Source organism: Sceloporus occidentalis, unplaced genomic scaffold (assembly GCF_023333645.1).
Source record: "Sceloporus occidentalis isolate IW3139 unplaced genomic scaffold, rSceOcc1.0.p SCAF_5, whole genome shotgun sequence".
Lineage (NCBI taxonomy): Eukaryota > Metazoa > Chordata > Lepidosauria > Squamata > Phrynosomatidae > Sceloporus > Sceloporus occidentalis.
The window spans coordinates 133,899,813-133,921,056 of record NW_028316985.1 but is presented as its reverse complement, the minus strand read 5'-3'; the positions used below and the strand labels follow the sequence as shown (position 1 = coordinate 133,921,056).

At 39.8% G+C, this 21,244-nt stretch overlaps 1 protein-coding gene across 7 annotated transcripts in view; it reads right to left on the bottom strand.

Moving 5' to 3' along the window:
• DDX60 (DExD/H-box helicase 60) overlaps positions 1 to 21,244 on the bottom strand; it is a 72,339-nt gene that overhangs the window by 39,799 nt on the left and 11,296 nt on the right. For 4 of the 7 annotated variants that reach the window (XM_089525532.1, XM_089525531.1, XM_089525535.1 and 1 more), the window contains exons 5-16: positions 19,422 to 19,763; positions 17,690 to 17,806; positions 15,846 to 15,944; positions 14,676 to 14,837; positions 13,111 to 13,252; positions 11,305 to 11,463; positions 10,514 to 10,622; positions 7,671 to 7,777; positions 6,182 to 6,348; positions 3,629 to 3,881; positions 2,478 to 2,650; positions 851 to 1,015 (exon numbers count right to left, since the gene is read on the bottom strand). In XM_089525532.1, the coding sequence (XP_089381658.1) occupies positions 851 to 1,015; positions 2,478 to 2,650; positions 3,629 to 3,881; positions 6,182 to 6,348; positions 7,671 to 7,777; positions 10,514 to 10,622; positions 11,305 to 11,463; positions 13,111 to 13,252; positions 14,676 to 14,837; positions 15,846 to 15,944; positions 17,690 to 17,806; positions 19,422 to 19,763 (1,995 nt within the window). The remainder of the gene's footprint in view (positions 1 to 850; positions 1,016 to 2,477; positions 2,651 to 3,628; positions 3,882 to 6,181; positions 6,349 to 7,670; positions 7,778 to 10,513; positions 10,623 to 11,304; positions 11,464 to 13,110; positions 13,253 to 14,675; positions 14,838 to 15,845; positions 15,945 to 17,689; positions 17,807 to 19,421; positions 19,764 to 21,244) is intronic. The other 3 variants (XM_089525533.1, XM_089525534.1, XM_089525536.1) reach the window with 3 other exon arrangements.

Here is a 21,244-nt window from a genome sequence, read left to right as displayed (position 1 = left end):
GTAGGTCTTCCAGCATGACTTCTGGCGGACTCTGACCAGAGAGTCGCACTGGAGGACCTAGAGATTTTGAGAAAGAATATATTACTCAAATCTGCACATAATCAAATCCACAAAAGTCAAAGCCACAAATGTATGACTGTATACTGGACTAAGCCATTTTAAAACCAGTCCTAGCTCTACAATACTTCCTTAGAGAGACTGGAGGGAAAGGGGCAATAAGGATGGGATAGGAGAAGGAAGTCTAGGCCATTTGGATGCAGAACAACCATGGGGGAGGGCCTTGCTAAATTAGCTCATTATTACTTACCTTGGGGGAGGAAATTCACAGCAGCCATGAATCCTGATTTTTAAAATGACACAGGCAGAGACACAGGAACTGGAAAGGGCATTGTAAATCCTTGGTTTCTTTGTTCAAAATGGCCACCTCTTCTCAAATCTCAAAATGGCTACTGCATCATGAGCAGGTTCATGGGCAGTTTCTGAGACAGCTGCTTTTATGCCTGTTTGAAATAGCTGTTGGTGTTTCACAGCAGTCCAGGTGGCTCTGCTTAGGGAGTCCTTTGGGAGAGTTAAGTACTCTCAACTGATTGAAGAGAGGCAGCTGGAGAATTTAAAATAGCCTCTTCTGATTGTTCATCAGAACTAGCTAGGGCTGCTACATCCAAGATATGTTAACTGGGGTCTTGAAGCAAACTCAATTATTTTCAGCCTCTTCAAGGTTGGAGGCAGAACTAAGACCAGCTTCTAAGGGGTTAATAGCCCCTTCTGTTAAATCAGTTGAACAACTGATGACAATGGCTCCAAAACTACTTGAAAAGAATTCAATAACAGAAGAATACATTATCAATACCTGCCATGTATCAGGAATAAAATGTTGCACTCTGGGATCAGGATCTTTTCTTTCTTCCCGTATAAGAAAATGGCCCATACACTGTAACTGAAACCGAGAAGATCCCATGCCAACAGAATATTCCGCATGCTTCCTTTTAGGTTCTTTTCGTTCATCTTCTGAAACCTACAAAAATTTAGTGGTTTTGTTTCAGATATTTAAAAATGTGTGGTTTTCACTGTCCAATGAGGGGAAAAGTGGTACATAAGGAGACACTTCCTTTTACCAGGGAGGATAATATAGCTAGTTTAATGCTTTATTTTTTAAAATTAATTTTTACATTCATTTACATCCATTCCTCCATTTCACCATATAACAATAAATTACATATCTTCCCCTACATTAATTTCCTACTTCTACTCTTATAATCCCTTTATCAATAGTTTAATGGGCAAAACAGAGGGGCCGAAAGGGGCATCTTAGAGATCCACTCCTTTTGGGGGCGGAAAAAAGCCGCCACGCCCCTAAGCCAGCCCCAAGATGACTTAAAGGGGCCATCTATTTTGCCCCCATGTCAGGATTTTGAACTCATATGTAATCACATCCTTTCTTTATACAGTGGGCCCTTGTTATACGCTGGGGTTTGGTTCCAAGATCCCCCATGGATAACAAAATCCGTGGATGCTCAAGTCCCATTAAATATAATGACATAGCAAAATGATGTCCCTTATAAAAAATGGAAAATCAAGGTTTGATATTTGAAATTTATACTTTTTTAAAAAAACATTTTCAAACCATGGATGTTTGACTTCATGTATAAAAAATCCATGTATGAGAAGGGCCGACTCTTTACCTGATAATCTATGTAAGTGGAACTCAAATGTTTTACCCTTGGGGGACACCCCCCCCTTTTTACATCTACATGCAGATGTTGCACACACACCCCACTCAACACAGTATATGAATTAAAATATTTTGTTTATTTAATGGGGATATTTTCATCGGAACATTTATGTATATTCATATTTTAACATTTTATAAAGAAATAACATTGTTCAAATTAGAACAGTTTTACTGAAGTAAATTTAATACATTTTACACATAAAAAGTTTGGAAAGACAAGAAGGAGGAGAGATCATAGTCTTCACTCTTGTGGCCTCCCCAGGGGTCCCACCTATCATCTGAATACCACTGAACTATATTATTCTATACAATCTTAATTTATATACTTACAGCATGCACTTTTATCCTTATAGACTCACTTTTTAATAAGTACTATCTCTCTCTATCTATTTCTATCTATAAAGATCTATCTATCTATATCATATTTTGTAATGACTGCCATTTCCCCCCCCCGTCCTCTTTGCAATATAGTATCAACTCAATTCCATTGATCTTCAAATTTCTTCATTGTGTTTTCTTTAATATAGTTAATTTGCCCATTTACATCATGTAGTTTTGTTAGCCAGTCATCAATGGTACATATATATTCCATATTCCAGTTTTTTGCATATATTATTCTTGCAGCAGTTATCATATATAACATGATTTTTCTTGTCAACCATATTTAATAAATATGTCTCCACTTTCATTTCAGTTTTAACTTTTAATATTTTTGTTATCAAGTTGTGAATCTGGACCAAAATACCTTGATATATTTTAAAGAAGTTACCAGGTTGTCAAATCCAAGGTCACAGAGACATTTGCCAATCAGGTGGAATTCAGACTCTTTCAATAAATCCAGATGCTCATAATTTGCAATCAATGAATGGATTCTTCTCATCACTTCAGCAGCTATATTTAAGTTCTTCTCAGTTTTACCTGTGGAGAGGGATACACAAACATATTCCCAGAATGATAATCAAATCTATTCAGAATTTGTAAGTACATTTGTCATTCATTTCATAAATGCCACTGCTGGTGTTATTTAGCATTTAGGTGTTGGACCAGAACTAGGGATTTTTGCATTCAAAATCCAGCCTTGAAGCTTGCTGAGTAATCTTGGACCAATCATTCTGTCTCAGGATGATCTACCTAACACAGTTATTATGAGAATATAAACTGGGAGAATGACCACGTATGCCACCTTGATGAAAAGAATACAGATGTAACAAACAAGTAAAATTATGAATAGTATGTTTTTCAAGGATTTCTCAGAAGAAATAATTCTGGAAAAGCATAGAACTTATAAAACTTATCATGATGCTGTAAAGCAACCCTTCTTGAAGAGATGCATCAACAATGCTTAGGCAGACTAGTCAGTTTCATATGTACAGTAGGCATTCACATGCATAATGTTCAAAATGATGACCTTAAATTAGTCATATGTGGGAACAAAGGAGCAGCAAAAAAGGTGGCATGTCAACAGAGGGAATGAGAGCATCTACAATTAAGCAGAGTAAGGAGGCATTTATTGACCATGACCATGGGTTTCAGTCCCTGCTTTTGTTATTATTTTCAAAGACAGGAATTTTAAGCATTTTGATAAATCAGGATCCAAAGGTGTCAGAATTATTATTAAGTGGTTCACAATTACAATAACTATAAAGAAAATACAGGTATAGTTTCTGAAATTTGGGCTGGACCTGCACTGCAGAAACAATCAAATGTGACAGTGCTTTAAGTGATGTAGCTCCATGCTATGGAATTCTGGATAGTTTATAACTACCATTCCCAGAATTGCACAGCATGGAGCCACAGCACACAAAGTGCTGTCACACTGGATTATTTCTGCAATGTGGATCCAGCCTATATCTATATATAACAATAGTCCAATGACAGCCTCACGCATTCCCTTACCTTCTGTCCTGCAGTGTTCTTGCCATAAGCTGAAGCAAACATTCAGTGCTGCCAGTTCAGCACTACACTTCACAGATGCACTCAGACATTTTTTCAGAAAGTTTTCTAGATACTTAATCCCAGATGTCATATTCTCTTTAATTTTCATTTCAATTGACACTGAAAGAGTAGCCCATTGATGTTTTTCTTTATCTTCTTCTTCAGTTTTCTTTCTTTTTTTATTTTCCTCAATAATTATTTCTGCTTTGGTTTTCTATGAATAAAAGGAGTAACAGAATGTCAATCCTATGACTCTGACTTTATGTAAGCTCTTTGAAGCTAAGGCTGAACAGATACAAGCTTCAATAACATTTAATTTATGGATGAAACCGGTGAGAAAGTGCAGAGAAGTCACTGGAAAAAAACCTAGCCTTGTTGATAGACCAGTGCTAGTACACAGATGGTCAGGAGAGAAGAGCAGACTGAAATGAGTATGTGAACATTGTAAGAATACAGCTGATAGGAATGGGTAAAGTGCAAGCCATAGACTGCAACTGACCTAAAGGACCATTTTTGAAGGCCTCGGGGATCCAAAAATTGCCACTGGTTGTATTTTGCACAGTTTTTTCTCCCCGAGCTGTTTTAGGGGCAGAAGCCATTCTTAAAGCAGGAAGTGAACAGCAAGTTTAAAAGGCCTCTCCCAGGGCTTAAATAGCTGGGGAGGGGGGCTAAAATTACAAGAATGCTTCACATCCCTTATGGAGTATTTGGGGGCATTTGGGGGGCAAAAAGTATTTTTTGCTGGGAGAGAGAGAACAGTGGGGATTTGTGACTCTCGGATGTGTGTGTGTGTGTGTGTAATACACTAATCTTCCATAGATACTCATCCCTGCTTTAAAATAGTCCCAGTCAAGGAAAATAAGCAAGGCTATACTCCCATTTCCAAAGCCACAGTATTTGAAGTCACAACCTATGGGGAGTGGAGAGGATGGGCTGCAGAGTACTTCTATGAAGCTGTTTAGCAGCGATCATGGGAAATGAAGAGTTCATGTCTGACTGATGAATTTAGAAATAATGATATCACATAAACTGATATAAACTGAACAGACAGAACTGGGTACAGTATATACATATAGTAGATAAGCCATGTTTGTGTATTATATGTACATATCTAATTCTATTTTATCTTAAGAAAAAGAGCAGTAGCCCTCAAGCTGTGATCTTCCAGATGTTTTACACTTCAATTTCCAGAATCCCTGATTAGTGGGCATGGCTAATGTGTGTTTGGGAGTTGAAGACAAAAACCTCTGAAGGACGAGAAGGCTGAGAAACTCCAAGACTGTGGTAGTGCAGCCAGAGTTCATAAGGGTAGTTCATTGTTCCTATGGAAAAAGAATGAAGACAGGAGTAATGAAATCCTTTCCTGCTGAAGACTGCAATGTGTGTATGGCTTCCAGTCACCTGTTGACTTATGGTAACCCCATCAATTTTAGGCAAAGAATATTCTATGGTGGTTTTGCCAGTTCCTTTCTCTGACATGTAGCCCACAGCACCTGGCAGTCTAACATTCAAGTACTAGCCAAGGCTGACTCTGCTTAGCTACTAAAATCAGATGGGATCTGGTGCCTTTAAGTTTTCAGACCTTGAGGACTGCAATGCCTTGCTTAAAATTTGCCAGACTATACATTCCCACAGTGAGGCATAACCAGAAACAAAGATGGGAAGACCCAGAGTTATAATGGATAGAACACTTATATTTGTTCAGTTTCCTATTGAATAAGGGGGGAAATATGCATCCAGACATTTTCCAATCTGTGTACGGTTCCTTTCATCTACTGTGTAACTGAGGAGAAAGCACAATTGAGGAAATGGTATAAACAGGCCATATAGTGGAGGGATAGTCTAAGAAAAGTCCAGAGGTCCATTGGTTTACAAAAGATGATCCAAGATTATTTTCAAGGTGACTAATACTAATTCAGAATATTATGAATTTCACTGAAAGAGTAAAGATATATTCTCCCAAACAGGTGATTATAAAATGATTTAGTACAGGACTGCTAGTGGAGGATTCTGGAAGTTATAGCTCAAAAAGTAATTCTTCCAACTTGTCTTTCAGATTATGAATGCCTCAGAATTGTTTGCTGGATACACAGAATGGCATGAGTTTGTGTTGTTCAAACCATATCAAGCATACTGGGCTGCAGCCAGGATGCAGGATAGATGTGGGGATTATTGCATGCTAAATCACCACCTAATCACCACCCACCATCAGCCTGAGTCCAAGCCAGGTCCCAGCCACACTTTGCCAACACTTTTTCTAAGTTGGAAGCTTTCTGGCTTCGAAAAAGTATTGGCCAAGCATGGCTGGGCTGATGGCAGGAGGCGATTAGGCAGCAATTTAGCATGCAATAAACCCTGCCTCCATCCCACATCCCAGCTGTTCATGTGATAAGCTCCATCCTTTAGTTAATAAGAGAGCAGTCTAAATAAGTATAGGTTTATTAAGAAATGAAAAGGATTGTGAGAATTGCTAAACTGCCTAATTGAAAACAAAATATATCTTGTGGCTCTTACTTGGACTTTCTTGCTTTTTTTGCCATCAGTATAAGCCTTCTTTGGAGGATCTGCTTGAGCAACAATTGTTTTTGACAGGTCACCTTCTAGGGATTCCCCATAAAATCGTAGATAAGCTTGCAGTTTTTGTTGCTGTCGTAGAGCTTTTGGGCTTTTGGATGTTTCATCTAAACACATTAATAGGTATAATCGCATTAGGAATTAGACCAGTGAAATGCTTACCTTCTTTGTGGTTTCAAGTCACCATCACCTGCTCCTGCAATTCTGCTACTTGTGCTCTGCCTATTATTCTCCTGATACAATTCCTCATGGCTACCCAGATTGACATGGCTATCCCCTGAATGCAGAGAAATAAATCCTTTTCTTTTTTCTTGCCACACTGTGCCTACTATGCAAAGCAAAGTGAGTGTCTCTGTTTTTACCTAGAATTTTATTCTATATAGCCATAGATCCATTTGCCAGGCTGTGTTTGGTAGCACCATCTGGCTGCATCACCAATTTGGAAGCAAGTGGAGTCAAGAAAGCATTATCAGGAAATTCTTGCTGATAAAGAGGATGATAGTAAGCAACCCTACAGAAACCACAGTAACAATCATATCCATGATGATGAGATGATGTCATATAGTTTATGAGTACTGAAGATCCTTCCTTTCATTCCCAGAAACCTTTGTTTTCACAAGGGATGGGGTGGGGCCTTAGTAGAATCCCTTCCAACAAAACCATTCCTATGACTAGAAAAAGTGGAGAAAACTGATTCAGGCAGCAAATGCTAGAAAGTAGCAATAGCAGACATTTACTCCCTCATCTTCTACCTTTTGGCTGGCCTTTGGCCAGCCTACACCCTCTATTTTGACCTCAGATACAAGGGTGGATGCTATTTCATTGGTAATAATTAATGAAGATACTGTACAACTGCAAGTTTATGCAGCTTGGAAAACTGAAAATCAACTGAAATCAGAAGACACTATGTTCTCTCCTGCTTCAGACCAACCCCATTCACAAGAGGAAAACCTGTGCTTATCATTCATAAGACAGCAGGAATGGGGGAAAGTGTTGCCCCAGGCTCAGCTCACAAAGTTTTGAAAACATTTTTATTCCCATACACCACAACACTCCCAAGAGTGTGGAATAATTTCCTATCTTTTTGGAACCACTAGGCCTAGTAGAGGGCTGCCTCAAAGAAAGTTATGTGGAAGTTGACTCCTGGCAAACAGATGTGGCCCTCCAAGGTCCTCTGTGGGCCAATGTGGCTTGTTATCTAACACCTGACAGTTGCCCATGCCTGCTTTACAGATTTCTTGAAACCAGGGGTGTTCATTTTGAAAATATAACTTAAGCTTCACAAAAGAGTATTTCCACAAGCAGTTCTTCCCCTCAACATGGCATATTGATTCCATAAATACCAACCCATGGATAAATTAATTCTGTGTGAGCACTGAAACTGACAAGGCTCTTGACTGAACCAGCTGATTTTATATTATTCTTTTACCTGCATGTGTTCTGTCATAATCATCACTAAGGGGCTTTCCTGAATGCCAGTGCTGAAGTTCATCAAAATCTTTCTGTTTCTTAAGTGAGATAACCACAGGATCATCACTAAAAATAAAAGGAATATTTTTGTGTTGTAATGTTTAAAAACGTGAAATGATACATTTTTTGAAAGAGCTTTTGTCCACCCAGGCTACACTACATGGATTGCTAATCACTGGTTTGGTATGAAATGCAGAAATTGTCATATCATTTGTGTAATTCTAAAATCTTGTGTATCTAATAATTTAGAGTGGGTGCTGAGTTTGCATGCAATAAACAGAAAATTCATTGATATGAGGCCAAGCGTTTACTGGAGAAATAACACAGAAACATTTCACCACTTGGTGAGATCTTTTCCTTATTTACTCACAAAATGGTCTGTAATGTGGGCATCTTAGGAGAGCAATTCCCTGTAACATACATTCCACCCCAAGGAGGAGGCATTGTTGAGTTTGAATATAGGGATCAAACATCCCTAAGAGAAGAATCCTATATTCCTTTCAAGGCAGATGGAGGAGAAGTGATGGGTGTTGCAGATGTCCTGTGCTATTAGAAGAGAGGGGAATCAGCGGTTGAAGGTTCTTCTAGGAAGACAGTAGAGTTTTCCTTTGCTAGGTTTTCTTGCTCTACCTATATGGGACCAGAATCCTTGCCTCCTTTGTCACCTCAACATGTTCCCAAACAAAGTTGGAAATTTTGCCAGCCTCCAAATGGGTGCAGTTAATAACTCTGGAAAAATGGTGGACTAGAGTTTGGAATGAATGGTTACTTGAAACATCATCAATTCTTGTAATGAACAAAACAAAATCACATTCCTTTTATGAGGACTAGTCAACACTTATTGATTATCAGGAATTGCTGACTTATGGAGGGACACTTTCAGCTTGAACCTGACCCCATCATGAAAAGCTCCCTCAGTGAACTTTTGTGTCAATGCAAATAGTACAGCACATGCAAATAACTACCCTAATGGAATTGCCTGTTGAATGTCTCTTATATCTATTTTTCTGTTAACTAATATGATAAGCTGGTTTGAACATTTTCTTCTTGTTGTTGATTTAGTATTTTTTGTGAAACTGATCTTGTCCCTCTGTCATCAGTAAGACTGTTTTGTTAGGACACGTGCCTTGAAATACACAAGATTTTACTGTTGCAGTATAGAGCAACTGCTCTGCTGGTATGAATAGGGATAGTTTGAGGTTTGTATCAATATATTATGATTTACTGAGAACAAGATTATTCCAACATTAAAGTATAAACTGGCCATGTCTACAAGCACTGTCCCCATTGTCAACCATGCATTACATCAGCCACTCACTTGGCAACTAAAAGCAGAGCTTAGAAATTATTCTTTCTGATTAAAAGTTCCAGAATTGATTACTCAGAATAGAATGGTCATACTGGCTGGGAATTCTGGAAATAGTAATCCAAAAAAGTAACTTTTCCATGCTCTTAACTGTGACAGTGTTGCTCCATGCAAGGAGGGCATCCTTGTAAATCAAGACAGAACAGGATTCCAGCAATCAAATTAAATCCTGGGAAATCACAAAGAAATGGAATGTGTGTATAGTATGCCTACATGGCTTCTCCCCATGGTCATTCAATGTGAGGCTGGAAGGGCTAACCCACATGGTCCTACACACACATCTCAATTATACAGTGCTGCCAACTCTGCAACAACCATTCCTTTTATGGACCATACAGCTTTGATTGCTGGCTACTTGTCTTCTTTATGAACTTCTAATGCTGGAATGGGCAAAGTGCTGCCCCCACCCCCAGAGCCAGGTTCACTCCACCATGCCAACATTTAAACATTTATTAAGGGATGGGAACACCATTAGGAAGATACACTGCTAAGGTATTTACAAAGGAATAGGGTAGGATCCAGAGCAAGCAAATCAGCATTAAGTCTCATTGAAATCAAAAACTACTTAGCTGAGATTTAACCTCAGTCTCAATGCATTCAGTGGGAACTAAGGGGCACAACAGATGGGCAGGAAAAAGCAGCTCCAACTACATTTTCCAGAAGCAGGTCAAAACCCCACTGTCTCCCGCAGCCACTCCCAAGGCTGTTTGAATGCACAAGGCCAGACCACATGGTACAGTGTCAAGCTGTGTGCTGGGTAATTATTTTGTCACCTCCCCACCATGCATGTGGACCATCACACAAATACACCACTAGCAACTACCCGCTGCCTAGATGCACACGGCAATCCTCCACTGGGACAGGACATTAGAGCATTGGTGTGCCCAGTAAAACACTGGCAAAGCACAGTCATGGCCAGCCCTACATTCCCCTTTCACTCCCTTTCATCACATGCTCCATCTTGGACTGCCTGGTTTGTGGACGTCGTACTTATATCCATTGGAGATGTCACACTTTCACTTTTTTGTACTGCTGCCTAAACTGCTTGGAGACACCAGCTTCATCCTTTTTTAAAGCGAACTGGCACCAGTGCATTCATATATATCCTTAGAATTAGGGTTAGGATGGACCACTCTTTTAGAACCACTCTTGTGTCAGGTCATTTATATGTAAGGCTGAATATCCCAGTTTCTCTTTGCCCCAGAGTGAGGTTTCAATCTGGTTCCTGCCCACTTAGGAGGTGTGCATTATCTAAAAGCTTTGCCTTTAAAGCGGATGGAAACTGCTTTATTTGGCAGAGTCTAAAAATGACAGCCACAATTTGACATTTTACTTTCACTAACAATTTATGTTTCTGGCATAATGAAGCTATTTTAAACATTAACCTGGCCCTTTTTGCAATCTCAAGAGTCAAAGGAAATAAAAGAGATGCATACCTTTTCAAAAATGGCAAATCAGTTAAAATATCCCCAGTAAATTCATTCACTATGGCATTCTCCATTGGGACAAGTCCTGGTTTAGGAAATGCCAGCTTGGATGCACTATCTTTACCAAAAATAAAACAATTATTAATTACTTTTAAAACCTTTTGGCACATCTTATTCTGACATAGTGGATTGTTTCTCATTATGAGTTCATCCATATTTATTCATATTTATAAATGTACATTTTTGTTAGCAGAAAAGATCTTTTAATATTATACATACCTAACATGGCATCTAAATGCACCCAGAATTGAACTTTTAGGATACAATCCTAATCCTATGCCTACATCTAGGACTAATCCTCATTGAACAAATAAAAGATACTTGCAATTAACCCAGGAAAAGAACTAGTAAACGATACATTAGTTCAGCAATAAGTAATGTATTATTATATGAAATTATGTTATCAATATAATACACAGTGGGCCCTTGGTATCTGCTAGAATTTGGTTCCAGGAGTGCCTTTGGATACTAAAATCTGTGGATGCTCAAGTGAAATGATGTCCCATATATAAAAAAGCTAAATCAAGGTTTGCTTTTTGGAAATTACATATTTTTAAAAATATTTTCAAGCTGTGGATGCTTGAAGCCATGGATAAAGAATTTGTGGAAATAGAGAGGTGACTGTACTATCAATAAAAATGTTACATATAAAACATGTTTGCAATGGTCTTTGGACTGAGCAATAAACTATCTTATGATTACATATAAAACAATGCAAAATAATATCTGAAAGTTGTTACCTTTTCTACTAGGTGAACATTCCTTTTCAAGGAAACAGCAAGAAGTTGTCCGCAGTGGAAAAGGTGGTCCAGTATTATATGATTCAGATAATGCTGTGATATGTTTCCACAAAAGTTCATAGTCTTTACAAATTATTGTTCCTATATCCAAATCAAATCCTACAAAAATATGGTGTGAACATTAACATTTGAAAGAAATGTTGGCTGCAGTTTGGATGCAGCCATCCACTACAGAAATCCCAGTTTGACAGCACTGCAACTGCCTTGGCTCAATGTATGTCTCCACTCTGGTGCTACAATGAATTACCATTCCTAGAATTCCATAGCATTCCATAGCATTGAGTTGTGGCAGTTAAAATAGTGTCAAATCAGATTATTTCTGCAGTACAGAGGCAGCCTGTATTTTTTAAGCTTTAAGAAATAATACTGAACAATCTGTTCCATTAAGCTTAAAGACAACCTGACACAGAGAGTCAAATCCAGACATTCAGTGGAGGTCCTTATCTGGGAATTCAGATCTCTGCTAAACATTTTAAAAATACTGGGGAGGTGTAGGGGAGACTTGCCCCTTTTCCATTTTGGATCAACAGTAGAGGTATTAGTGAACTGAAACAGCCATTTATTTACCAGCATGGTTGTCTAGATGTCTAGTATTTAAACTGGGCTATCTGGCACCACAGCCAACATATGTCTTATCATTTATAACAGTTTTGGAAAATCCTAGCCAACAACAATATATGACAACATATTGCAAATCAATGGCCCATAATAGATGACAATGGCGGGTTACACACCGCCATTTAGTACGTATTCTATACGTACTAGGGTTAGGAAGGGGCGGTGCTTCTGCACCCCCCTAACCCTAGTACGTATAGAATACGTACAAGATGGCGGCGCCCTGTTCATACGGGCGCCACTATCTTTACATATCGGACGCTGTGCGTTCGAATGTGTCGCGGTGCTAATGACGTCATGAGTGCGCCAGCGGCGCCTCGCGACATCATAAAGGCGCCGCAGAAAGAAGCTCCATTTTGGAGCTTCTTTTTTGCTCCGCGCAGGAGCCGCGCGGTGTGGCTGCTGCGGCTCCCTCACGGAGCAAATGGCGCCGGCGGGAGACTGCCGCAAAGCGGCAGTCTATAACCCACCAATGATATTGATATTTATATCACACCTTTTCCCCAGTTTGGAACTCAAGCCAACTTACAACAGATTTTAAAAATACAATTAAAAATCCATGAAATATAAACATTAAAAAGGCATGAAACTAACAAAAGATTAAAACCAGCTAAAAACCTAAACCATATAGATATATGTTAACCATTTATTAAACAGCAGTCATTAAGCCAGAATGGAAAATTACTAAAGTCCAAAACACATTGCAGAAATAACCCAGTTTGAGACCGCTTTAATTACCCTGGCTCAGTGATAGGGAATCATGGGAATTGTAGCTTATTGTGGTACCAGAGCTCTCTGACAGAGAATGCTAAATGTCTCATAAAACTACAGTTAAAGCAGTCTCAAACTGGATGATTTCTGCAGTGTGTTTTGGGCCTAAGTATGCACCATTTGTGTCCAGAGTAATGAGTTCTGTTCTCCTACACTGATATACCAATCTGCAATGAAACTGGTTCATTAGTTACACAAAAAAGTTCAACCCTGCCTCCTAGACCAAATAAGAGACTCATATAATTATGGCCTAATTATTAAGCACTGCTTCTCTTATCAATACTCCATGAAAAGCATGATTCCCATCATGAAAATCCTAGGACTAAATTTTAATTAAATGACTTAAGATGAATAACGCACCTGGGCCCTTTTCTATTTCATAATAAAATGCAATATTCTTCCACAAAAGATTATCACTTAAATCAGGCAGGGTAGAAAAACCTATTTTCCATGAAATCTGGGTAGTCAGATGTTTCAGAACAAAAAATTCACACAGTTTATGCTAAAAGAAGAAGAAAAAAAATCTCAGTAGAATATTCAATGCAGGAATCCTTTCATTCATCCATTCATACAGTGAAATATGCTAATCCCAAAAAAAGGAAAAGAAAGGAAAGGAAAGGAAAGGAAAGGAAAGGAAAGGAAAGGAAGAAAGAAAGATATATGTTCAGTTTCACTGGAGTTCAAATAGTTGTACAGTGGGCCCTCCCCATACGTTCCATCCCCCCTCACTTATGTGGAAAAACACATATGTTCAAAACCCACTGTTTCAATGAGGGAGCATTTCTGCATTCGGCGCAGCATGCGCACCATTGTATTCCAGCGGCTTAACCTTCCGCGAAAGGTTAAAGACGCATATAGAGCATTTGCGTAAGGTGTGGGCATGCTGTACCCTATGAGTACTGGGATAGTTGTATCCTGTGAGGGATTCCCCCCCCCCCCCCGAAAGGCCTAAACTCATCTTTATAGATGTAACAGTCCAAGGAATTTAAGTAATAGATCTAGACTCCCCCTCCTAATAATATCTGACTTGGTGCCAGTTATTAAGACCAGAGCTTGTAAAAGTTACTTTTTTGACTACGACTCCCAGAATCCTCCCAGAATCCCCCATTATCATGGCCAGTGACTAGGATGGCCTGAGAATTCTAAGAACTGTACTTAAAATGAGTAATTTCCCCCAAGTTCTAAAACTTATTAGAAGTTCCAATCTGATCAACTGGAAAAGCTCACTGTCATCCTAGGGTCCTGCAACAACAGCTCCAAGAGTACAGTGGCATGTCTGGTTTATAAGTGAGAGTTCTCTGCATAGTTCTCCCAAACAGTGACGTCCTAAGGTTGGTGTCACTTGATACAGTCTCTGATGGTGTCATACACACCCCATTCACCTCCTCCCATTTCACACCATACAGAATCCTTAGTAATGCTTTTTTTTTTGCACTAATGTTACTTGTAAATCATAATTCCCATATAACAATGAATATAATGCTAACAGTTGTGACATAAACAACTAACAAAATTAAAACTATACTTTCAAATTACAATATCATATGCAAAACTGAAATGTATTTACATATACATAGTGAAGATTTGGAAAGACACAAAGGTTTAATGCAATTTCAACCTAATTTAAATTTAAACTTAAAGAATCCTCAAGCCCTGGCAAACAAACACTGTGAGACCTGAGGACTTGTCAGTGTCGGAGATAGGATTCGACACAGCAGGAAGTATGTTCCACTCCCCCACCTCAAGTAAGCCATAAGAGAGGTTACCTTTTCACTTTGTATTTCCTCACCCAGTTCAATATACACCTGAGGAACTACCCAAGGAACAGCACACTGGATGCACAAAAATTGTCACAAAACTGGCACATGAAACAGAAGCCAACAGGAATATATGTAGATACTAGAAGTATTTGTTCCAATATCTACCTGCTGCATAAATCTTAGAGCTTCTTTCTTCCAGGAGACATCAATGAATCTAACCCGAGCTCGCTGCTCAAGGGGCAGATGGTGGAGAAAAACCACACTGAGGCAATACATCTTCATTAGGTCTTCAGTTTCTTGCAGTGTTAATGCTGTGTTCATATATTTCTTTGCCCAAACAAACAAACAAATGAAATGAAAAACAATTCACATTCTGAAAACAGGCTTCATCTGGTTTTCCAATTTTCACATTTCATTTTGCATATGCAGACATGTGAAGCAAAACTGCATGAATGGGGAATGTATGTCTCCAGATACGGTTTGACTACAACTCCCATTATAGCTCTCTAACCTCTGTGCTGGCTACAGCTGATGTGAGATACAACTGAACAACATCTGGAGGGCCAGAAAGTCCCTCCCTCTTCTATAATGCTTAGTACCTTCAAAAATTGCTCTCATATTTTTATTTATTATGCCCCTGTTCTAGATGCATATGCTTGGGAAGTGAGCCACAATGATACCAATGAACAAACTTAAAACCTTAAGACATCATAATTAGCCATTTACATTTCCACTCAAAGAACTCTGAGACAGTAACAACTATTTCAAAATAGTAAATTTTATTTTTTGAAGTCAAGCAAAAACAAAATGAGCTTTATTTCATGCCTATCTACCAACAGCCACTCACAACAGGAAGACTCACAGCTCTTCCAAAATTTCTAAGGGTTGGGTTTCCCAAAGGAGGCCTTCTTATACACAGGGTACTCAGACTGCCATTAAGTAATTAGGCAGGAGATGACAGTCCTATGAAGACTGAAATTTTCAAATGATTTAGGAAACAAAGGCTGGGTTTGCATGGGTCAGAATACACTCGACTGGACTTGGTAATGTGTGTGAGGTGTGTGTTGGGGCTCTTCATTGCAACACCAGATGGCTGTTTGCATGCACATCCCTTTATGCTGCCCAAAGCAGTAGCTGCCACACTCACTCCCTCTGAGGCCAAAACTAAGTGCCCAGTCTTTCACATAGCTGGGTGCCTCATTCTGGCCTAGAGGGAGTGACACATGGTGGCAGATGCTGCACCAGATAACAGAGCAGGGTGGACATAAAACTGAACTGTATTTGTACTTAACAAATGCTTGCCTGTGTTGTAGAGGTAGTTTTACTTTCTAGTACCTTGTTGTGCATTTCCAGGACCAGTGAACAAGTGATAATACAGATGATGTACCGAAGATCTTCCATTTCTTTATCAAATTGGCTGAGTTTTTTATGAACCTGACATTTAAAATAGAGATTAGGAAAAAAAAATCTTTCACATTCATTCCTTCATTCTAGTTATAGCTCTCTTTTCTGCCAATAAAGGGGACACATTTTCTGATGTTTTGCTTGATCTGGATGTCAATCTGGTACTGAAAACATTACAATGATTAGAAAAAACCTGTATCTGCAGCATTTGCTGCTGTTTATTTGAGGCCACTCCCTGCTTATGTAAAAAGAAATCCAAACAATGAAAAAACCATGGCTGGTTTTTTACTTTCTTTCTTTCTTTCTTTCTTTCTTTTAAACTCAGGCGCTGTTTGCAAAGGCTATGATACTCTGAGACAATAGCGTCCCTACCCCTGGTATCACCTGGTACAGAGGGCTGCTGGAGGGGCTGCTGGGGATGGCCAGAAAGGCATGCTTGACACTACTTCACTCTGGTACCCCAGCCTTCTTATGAGCAAACCAGGGTGCCAGTACATAGGCAGGAGGATCTAGTGCCAGTCTCCTTCACTGTGGAGGTCGCTTCTGAGGTCAGAATGCTCCGGTTTCCCAGTCTAGCTATTTGGAGGCCCAGGGCCCAGAGTGATGGTAGAAGGGCTGAGCTTGGCCCTCCTTTGTTCCAGTGCCCCAGCCTCCTCATGAGTAGACCAGGATGCCGGAGCAAAGGTCTCCTTTGCTGCAATGCCTCAGTCTATTCATGAGAAGGTTGGGACACCAGAGCAAAGGCAGAAGGGTCCAGCGCAGCTCTCCTTCACTGCAGCATCCCAGTCTAGTAATGAAAACACTGGGGCACAGCAGCAAAAGCAGAAGGGCCTGACCAGTTGTCACCTTTGCTCTGGGGTGTCACTTGGTGCGAACCGCACCCCCCCCCCCCCCAGTAATGCCAGTGATCTGAGGGTAGCCCAGAATATCCTGACCCTGCAGGTGCCTGACCTGTCTCTGTTGCCTGGCCCTCCATTCTTGCACGCACTGCATCCATTGCCGCCGCCTCCATAGGTTGGTAGCTTCCGAGATCAGAATGAAGCACCCAGCCTCGATCACATGGCTGGGTGCCTCGTTGTGACCTCAGAAGCTAGCCACATGTGGTCTTGGCAGAGGCTCCAGGCCACTATGCAGGATGCCTGTGCAGACAGCCACAATGGCATGGGAAGATCCAGAGTAACAGTTATATTTTTAAAAATATCACAAAGTGTGTTGTAGCCCATTTGTAGTGTAGAATGTGCCAGATGTTATCTTGACTGCTCACGCCAGTTTGTGATGTGCCTTGTCCAAATTGGATAACACCAGAATGGAGGGGGAGGGGGTCTTTTGGCCATGCAGACAGGGCCTCAGTCATTTCTTCCACCTGACACCTCCATTGTTCCCCTTCCTTAGATGTTTTAAATTATATTGTTATATATTATCAGGGACTTGTCCATTTTAAACGTCTGTTATACTTAGGCCTGATACAGACAGCCAAAATAAAGCTGCTTCGAGTCACTTTGGAGGTATGGTGTTTCAATGATACATGTGTCCTAAGAGTCCAGAAGGCGCACCTTCAGACTTAAGAACTGGAGTGCAGCTTTGGTGCAGCTTCCAGACTCTTAGGGTGCATGCATCATTGCAACACCATACCTCCAAAGTGACTCGAAGCAGCTTTATTTTGCCTGTCCATATAGGGCCTTACTGTATTTTCTGAGCTTGAACTACTGTATGATGGTAGTAAGTGACAGCAACTGTGGAATGCTATATAGATTATGGTTGAAAGTACACATTACCTTTGCTGTCAAAACCTCCAGATCTGGACAGTCATCAACAGAAAGGCTTGCTTTTGTACTCAGTTCTTTCAAGTTCTTCATCAGTGTTTTATAGTAAAGCTTTACTGTTGCTTCACGCTAAAAAGAAGAAGAAAAATCATGGACAAACACATGTTGCATGAAACAGCCAAAGTTAACATTTCTACATATTATCTAACCGATTTTCCACTGAGACAGTTTTCACCTCAGCTCTTTTTATGCATGAAAAAGTGGCTTTTGGGACTTTTTCTAATATGCTGAGGTCAAGGGAAGAGCTGAGTGGTCACTCGGTTCTTTCCTTCATGTCTGCATGTTAGACAAAGCCCTGAAAGTCTTTCCCTGTGTTCTACATGACTGAGAATCCCAATTCCATGATTCTTTGATTATGTGAAGGAATCTACACAACCTTAGTGTGGAGTTTTGTTTGTCTGTAAAGAATTTTTGAGTGGCTAAAAAATCTGCCTGCAATTAATCAGGTAGCAGATTTAAAAAACAAACAAAAAACAACTAGCTAGCATCCTGTTCAATATTTATGAAATCATAACATTGGATTTACAATCTCATAACTTTTGAGATTCACATTTATGGTCATTAATGACCAAACATGAACCCCAGAACCTAGCTCCTAAGCCAGGCAACACTCTAACTAAAAAGATTCTGAGTTGTGCAAATCGGGCACTGGGAAATGATAACCATAGCACTCTCCTGATTTTGAGGCTCATATGCCACATGTTCATTTCTGAAAGCAATTTTTAAGCGTATGCTATACATACTTTATTGGAGGGGAGGGGGGATAGAGGTATTCTGGCAAATATAGGTTTGCCACACCTACAAGGTAATTGGGAGAAAAGAATGAAAAAAATGTTTGGACCCCTAGACTGCTTCTTGAATATATAAAATTCAACCACTTTTCTAAAGTGGGATAAATCTTGTCAGTGCATGGATGGGAAATAAGGCCTGAAAAAATGCCATGTAATAAACCTTTAACAGCATTCAGTAACAGTACTTGATGCAGTCATGCTGGCCACATGAACACCAGAGCAGTCCTTGGACAACGCTGGCTCTTCGGCTTAATAACAGAGATGAACACTGCTCCCTACAGTCGGTTACAACTAGACATTCAAGGGACTGCCTTTACCTTTAATAAACCTTTATTTCCATGGTGGATGTTTGGGATAAATATTTACTAAAATAAACACAATGTAGAGTAGTATCAGTGGGTAAAAGGAATATTTAAGGATGTATTTGCCACTATTAGCTATCAGAGACACAATATTTTGGTGACTGTTCTTTCTTGCTTCTACAGAGAATTTTGCCAAAACACTTCTTTACTTAGTAAGCTTTGCAACGTTTGACTCACTTGCACATGGTATTACTCAGCAGCTGAGAATGGCAAGGAGATCAAAATGTTTTGAGCAAAATTTCATTAATACAATTTTTAAAAAAACACATTTGCATTAGTGACATTTAAAGAACACTTCCCTCACAACTTTCCCTCTAGTTATATTTAAAAGAAAAATCAACACAAACAACAGCTACTGAATAAGTGCAAAGTACAAATTGATTTCTTCACTGGTAAAAATAATGGGGGGAGGGGGGAGATGTGGCCACACAGGAAATCTCTCATGATTGTTATCTGATTAAAAACCCTAAGCCATTTAGGGTTTGTTAACTTCCTTCCTTAACTTAGAATTTCTTTTCTGTCACTATTTACCTGCTTAAAAAAACTCTGGTGATAGTGTACACTGTGGATATGGTACCCATAAACCCTGAGAACATCTGATTCTTGACCAGAAGTAAGCACGACATTGATTCCGCTTGATAAAGTTTGAATAATGAACAAGTGGAGAAAATTGGTCTGCAATTGATCCAATCCTTCATCTGAGACTATTAAGAAATAGGGATAGTTCTCTTTCAAAAAATGCTGCCAGCTGTAGTCTAAGCAATTAGAAAATTCAGTATGTATTGGTACTTCAGTGTTCTTCTTTAGATGCATGATCAATGTTTGACGTAAAGAAACAAGATCAGGATTTTTGAAATATAGATATTCTGCATCCTGTAAGGAAAAAAAAGACGTAGCCACATTAGTCTGGATCAGTATACAAAGAGATATTGCAGCACTTTTGAGACTAACTGAAAGACAGAAGTTGGTAGCACAAGCTTTCAAAGATTTGAGCCTGCTTCCTCAGATGCATAGTATTCTCCAGTCTACGAAAGCTCATTCTACCTCTATCTTTCAGTTAGTCTCAAAGATGCTGCATGATCCCTTTGCATGCTGTATGGAAAAAAGTCATGTTTATGGCTTCCAGACTGATTAAAATAACAGTAGCAATACACTGAAAGAAACATGTTCTTTTCTTAGAGTTGTGTTAATGATCAATCCTCATGTAGCTCTCTGCATGATGGAATCACTAAGGCAAATTAAAGTTGTTGTTGTTAACTCATGGCAGCTCTGAGAATGAGACACCTCCAAGTCCCCTGTCCTTAACTATCCTTAGGATCCCATAGGCCCATGGCCATGAAATCCTTGATTGAGTCTATCCATTTGGTATGTGGTCTTCCCCTCTTTCTGCTGCCTTCCACCATTCTTAATATTAATACTCCATAAATAAATATGCACAACAAACACACTAGAACTAATTGATTCAGAAGCTAGAAAGGGGCAGCACTGGTTAGTACTAGGATTAGAGACCACCAGAGAATGCTGCTTTGATCTCAACCTCAAGCAGCAGCTAGCTCTTAGGTACAAAGGGGGAAAGCCAGCCATGTCCAGAGGCCCAGTACCAACTGTAAGACCCAGAAGGTAATGGACAGGAGAAGCCTGACACAGCAAAGCAATGAGACAAGCAAATATACTTGAAGTAAAGCTGGCAGATTCCCATTCTTAACCAGCAAGGGAGAATCCTATTGGGGCTCTATAATTATTCTGTCCTCTTCATTGGAAAAGAGACTCTCTTCCAAATTCCTCCAGGCTTATAAGGCAGAATAACATAAGATGGCAATACAAGATAATGGCTTGCAATTATTATAGCATATACATTACTGCAATATATACAGAGGTCTCTGAAAGAATGTTTGCATGACCATTTCAAAACAATCTGAAGGCCCCAAATCTGCTTAACATCTTCAATGAAATATTCATCCTGTACATGCATTATTTTGTCTGAAGTTAAAGGATTAACAGAACAGTTCCATATTGGAGGAATATAGTTCACATAGGACTCTACTGGACAAGGCCCATTCTCATAGTAGAACTAAAATACAGTAGGCCCTTCGTATCTGCGGACTTGTCATCTGCAGATTCCAGCATCCACGGATGGCAAGCCTGTGGGAGGGGGGGGGGCAGCAGAGGACGAGGAGCAAGAGGAGGAAGAGATGATGGCAGCAAGGAAGAGGAAAAGGAGGAGGCAGGAGAAAGAAGAGGATGGAGGAAGGAGGGGCAGAGGCAGAGGTGCCAACGGGGGAGAGGAGGAGGAGGAGGAAGATGGCAGAGACAGGTGAGGCCTTGGGCAAGACATACTCTCCCAGCCTCAGAGG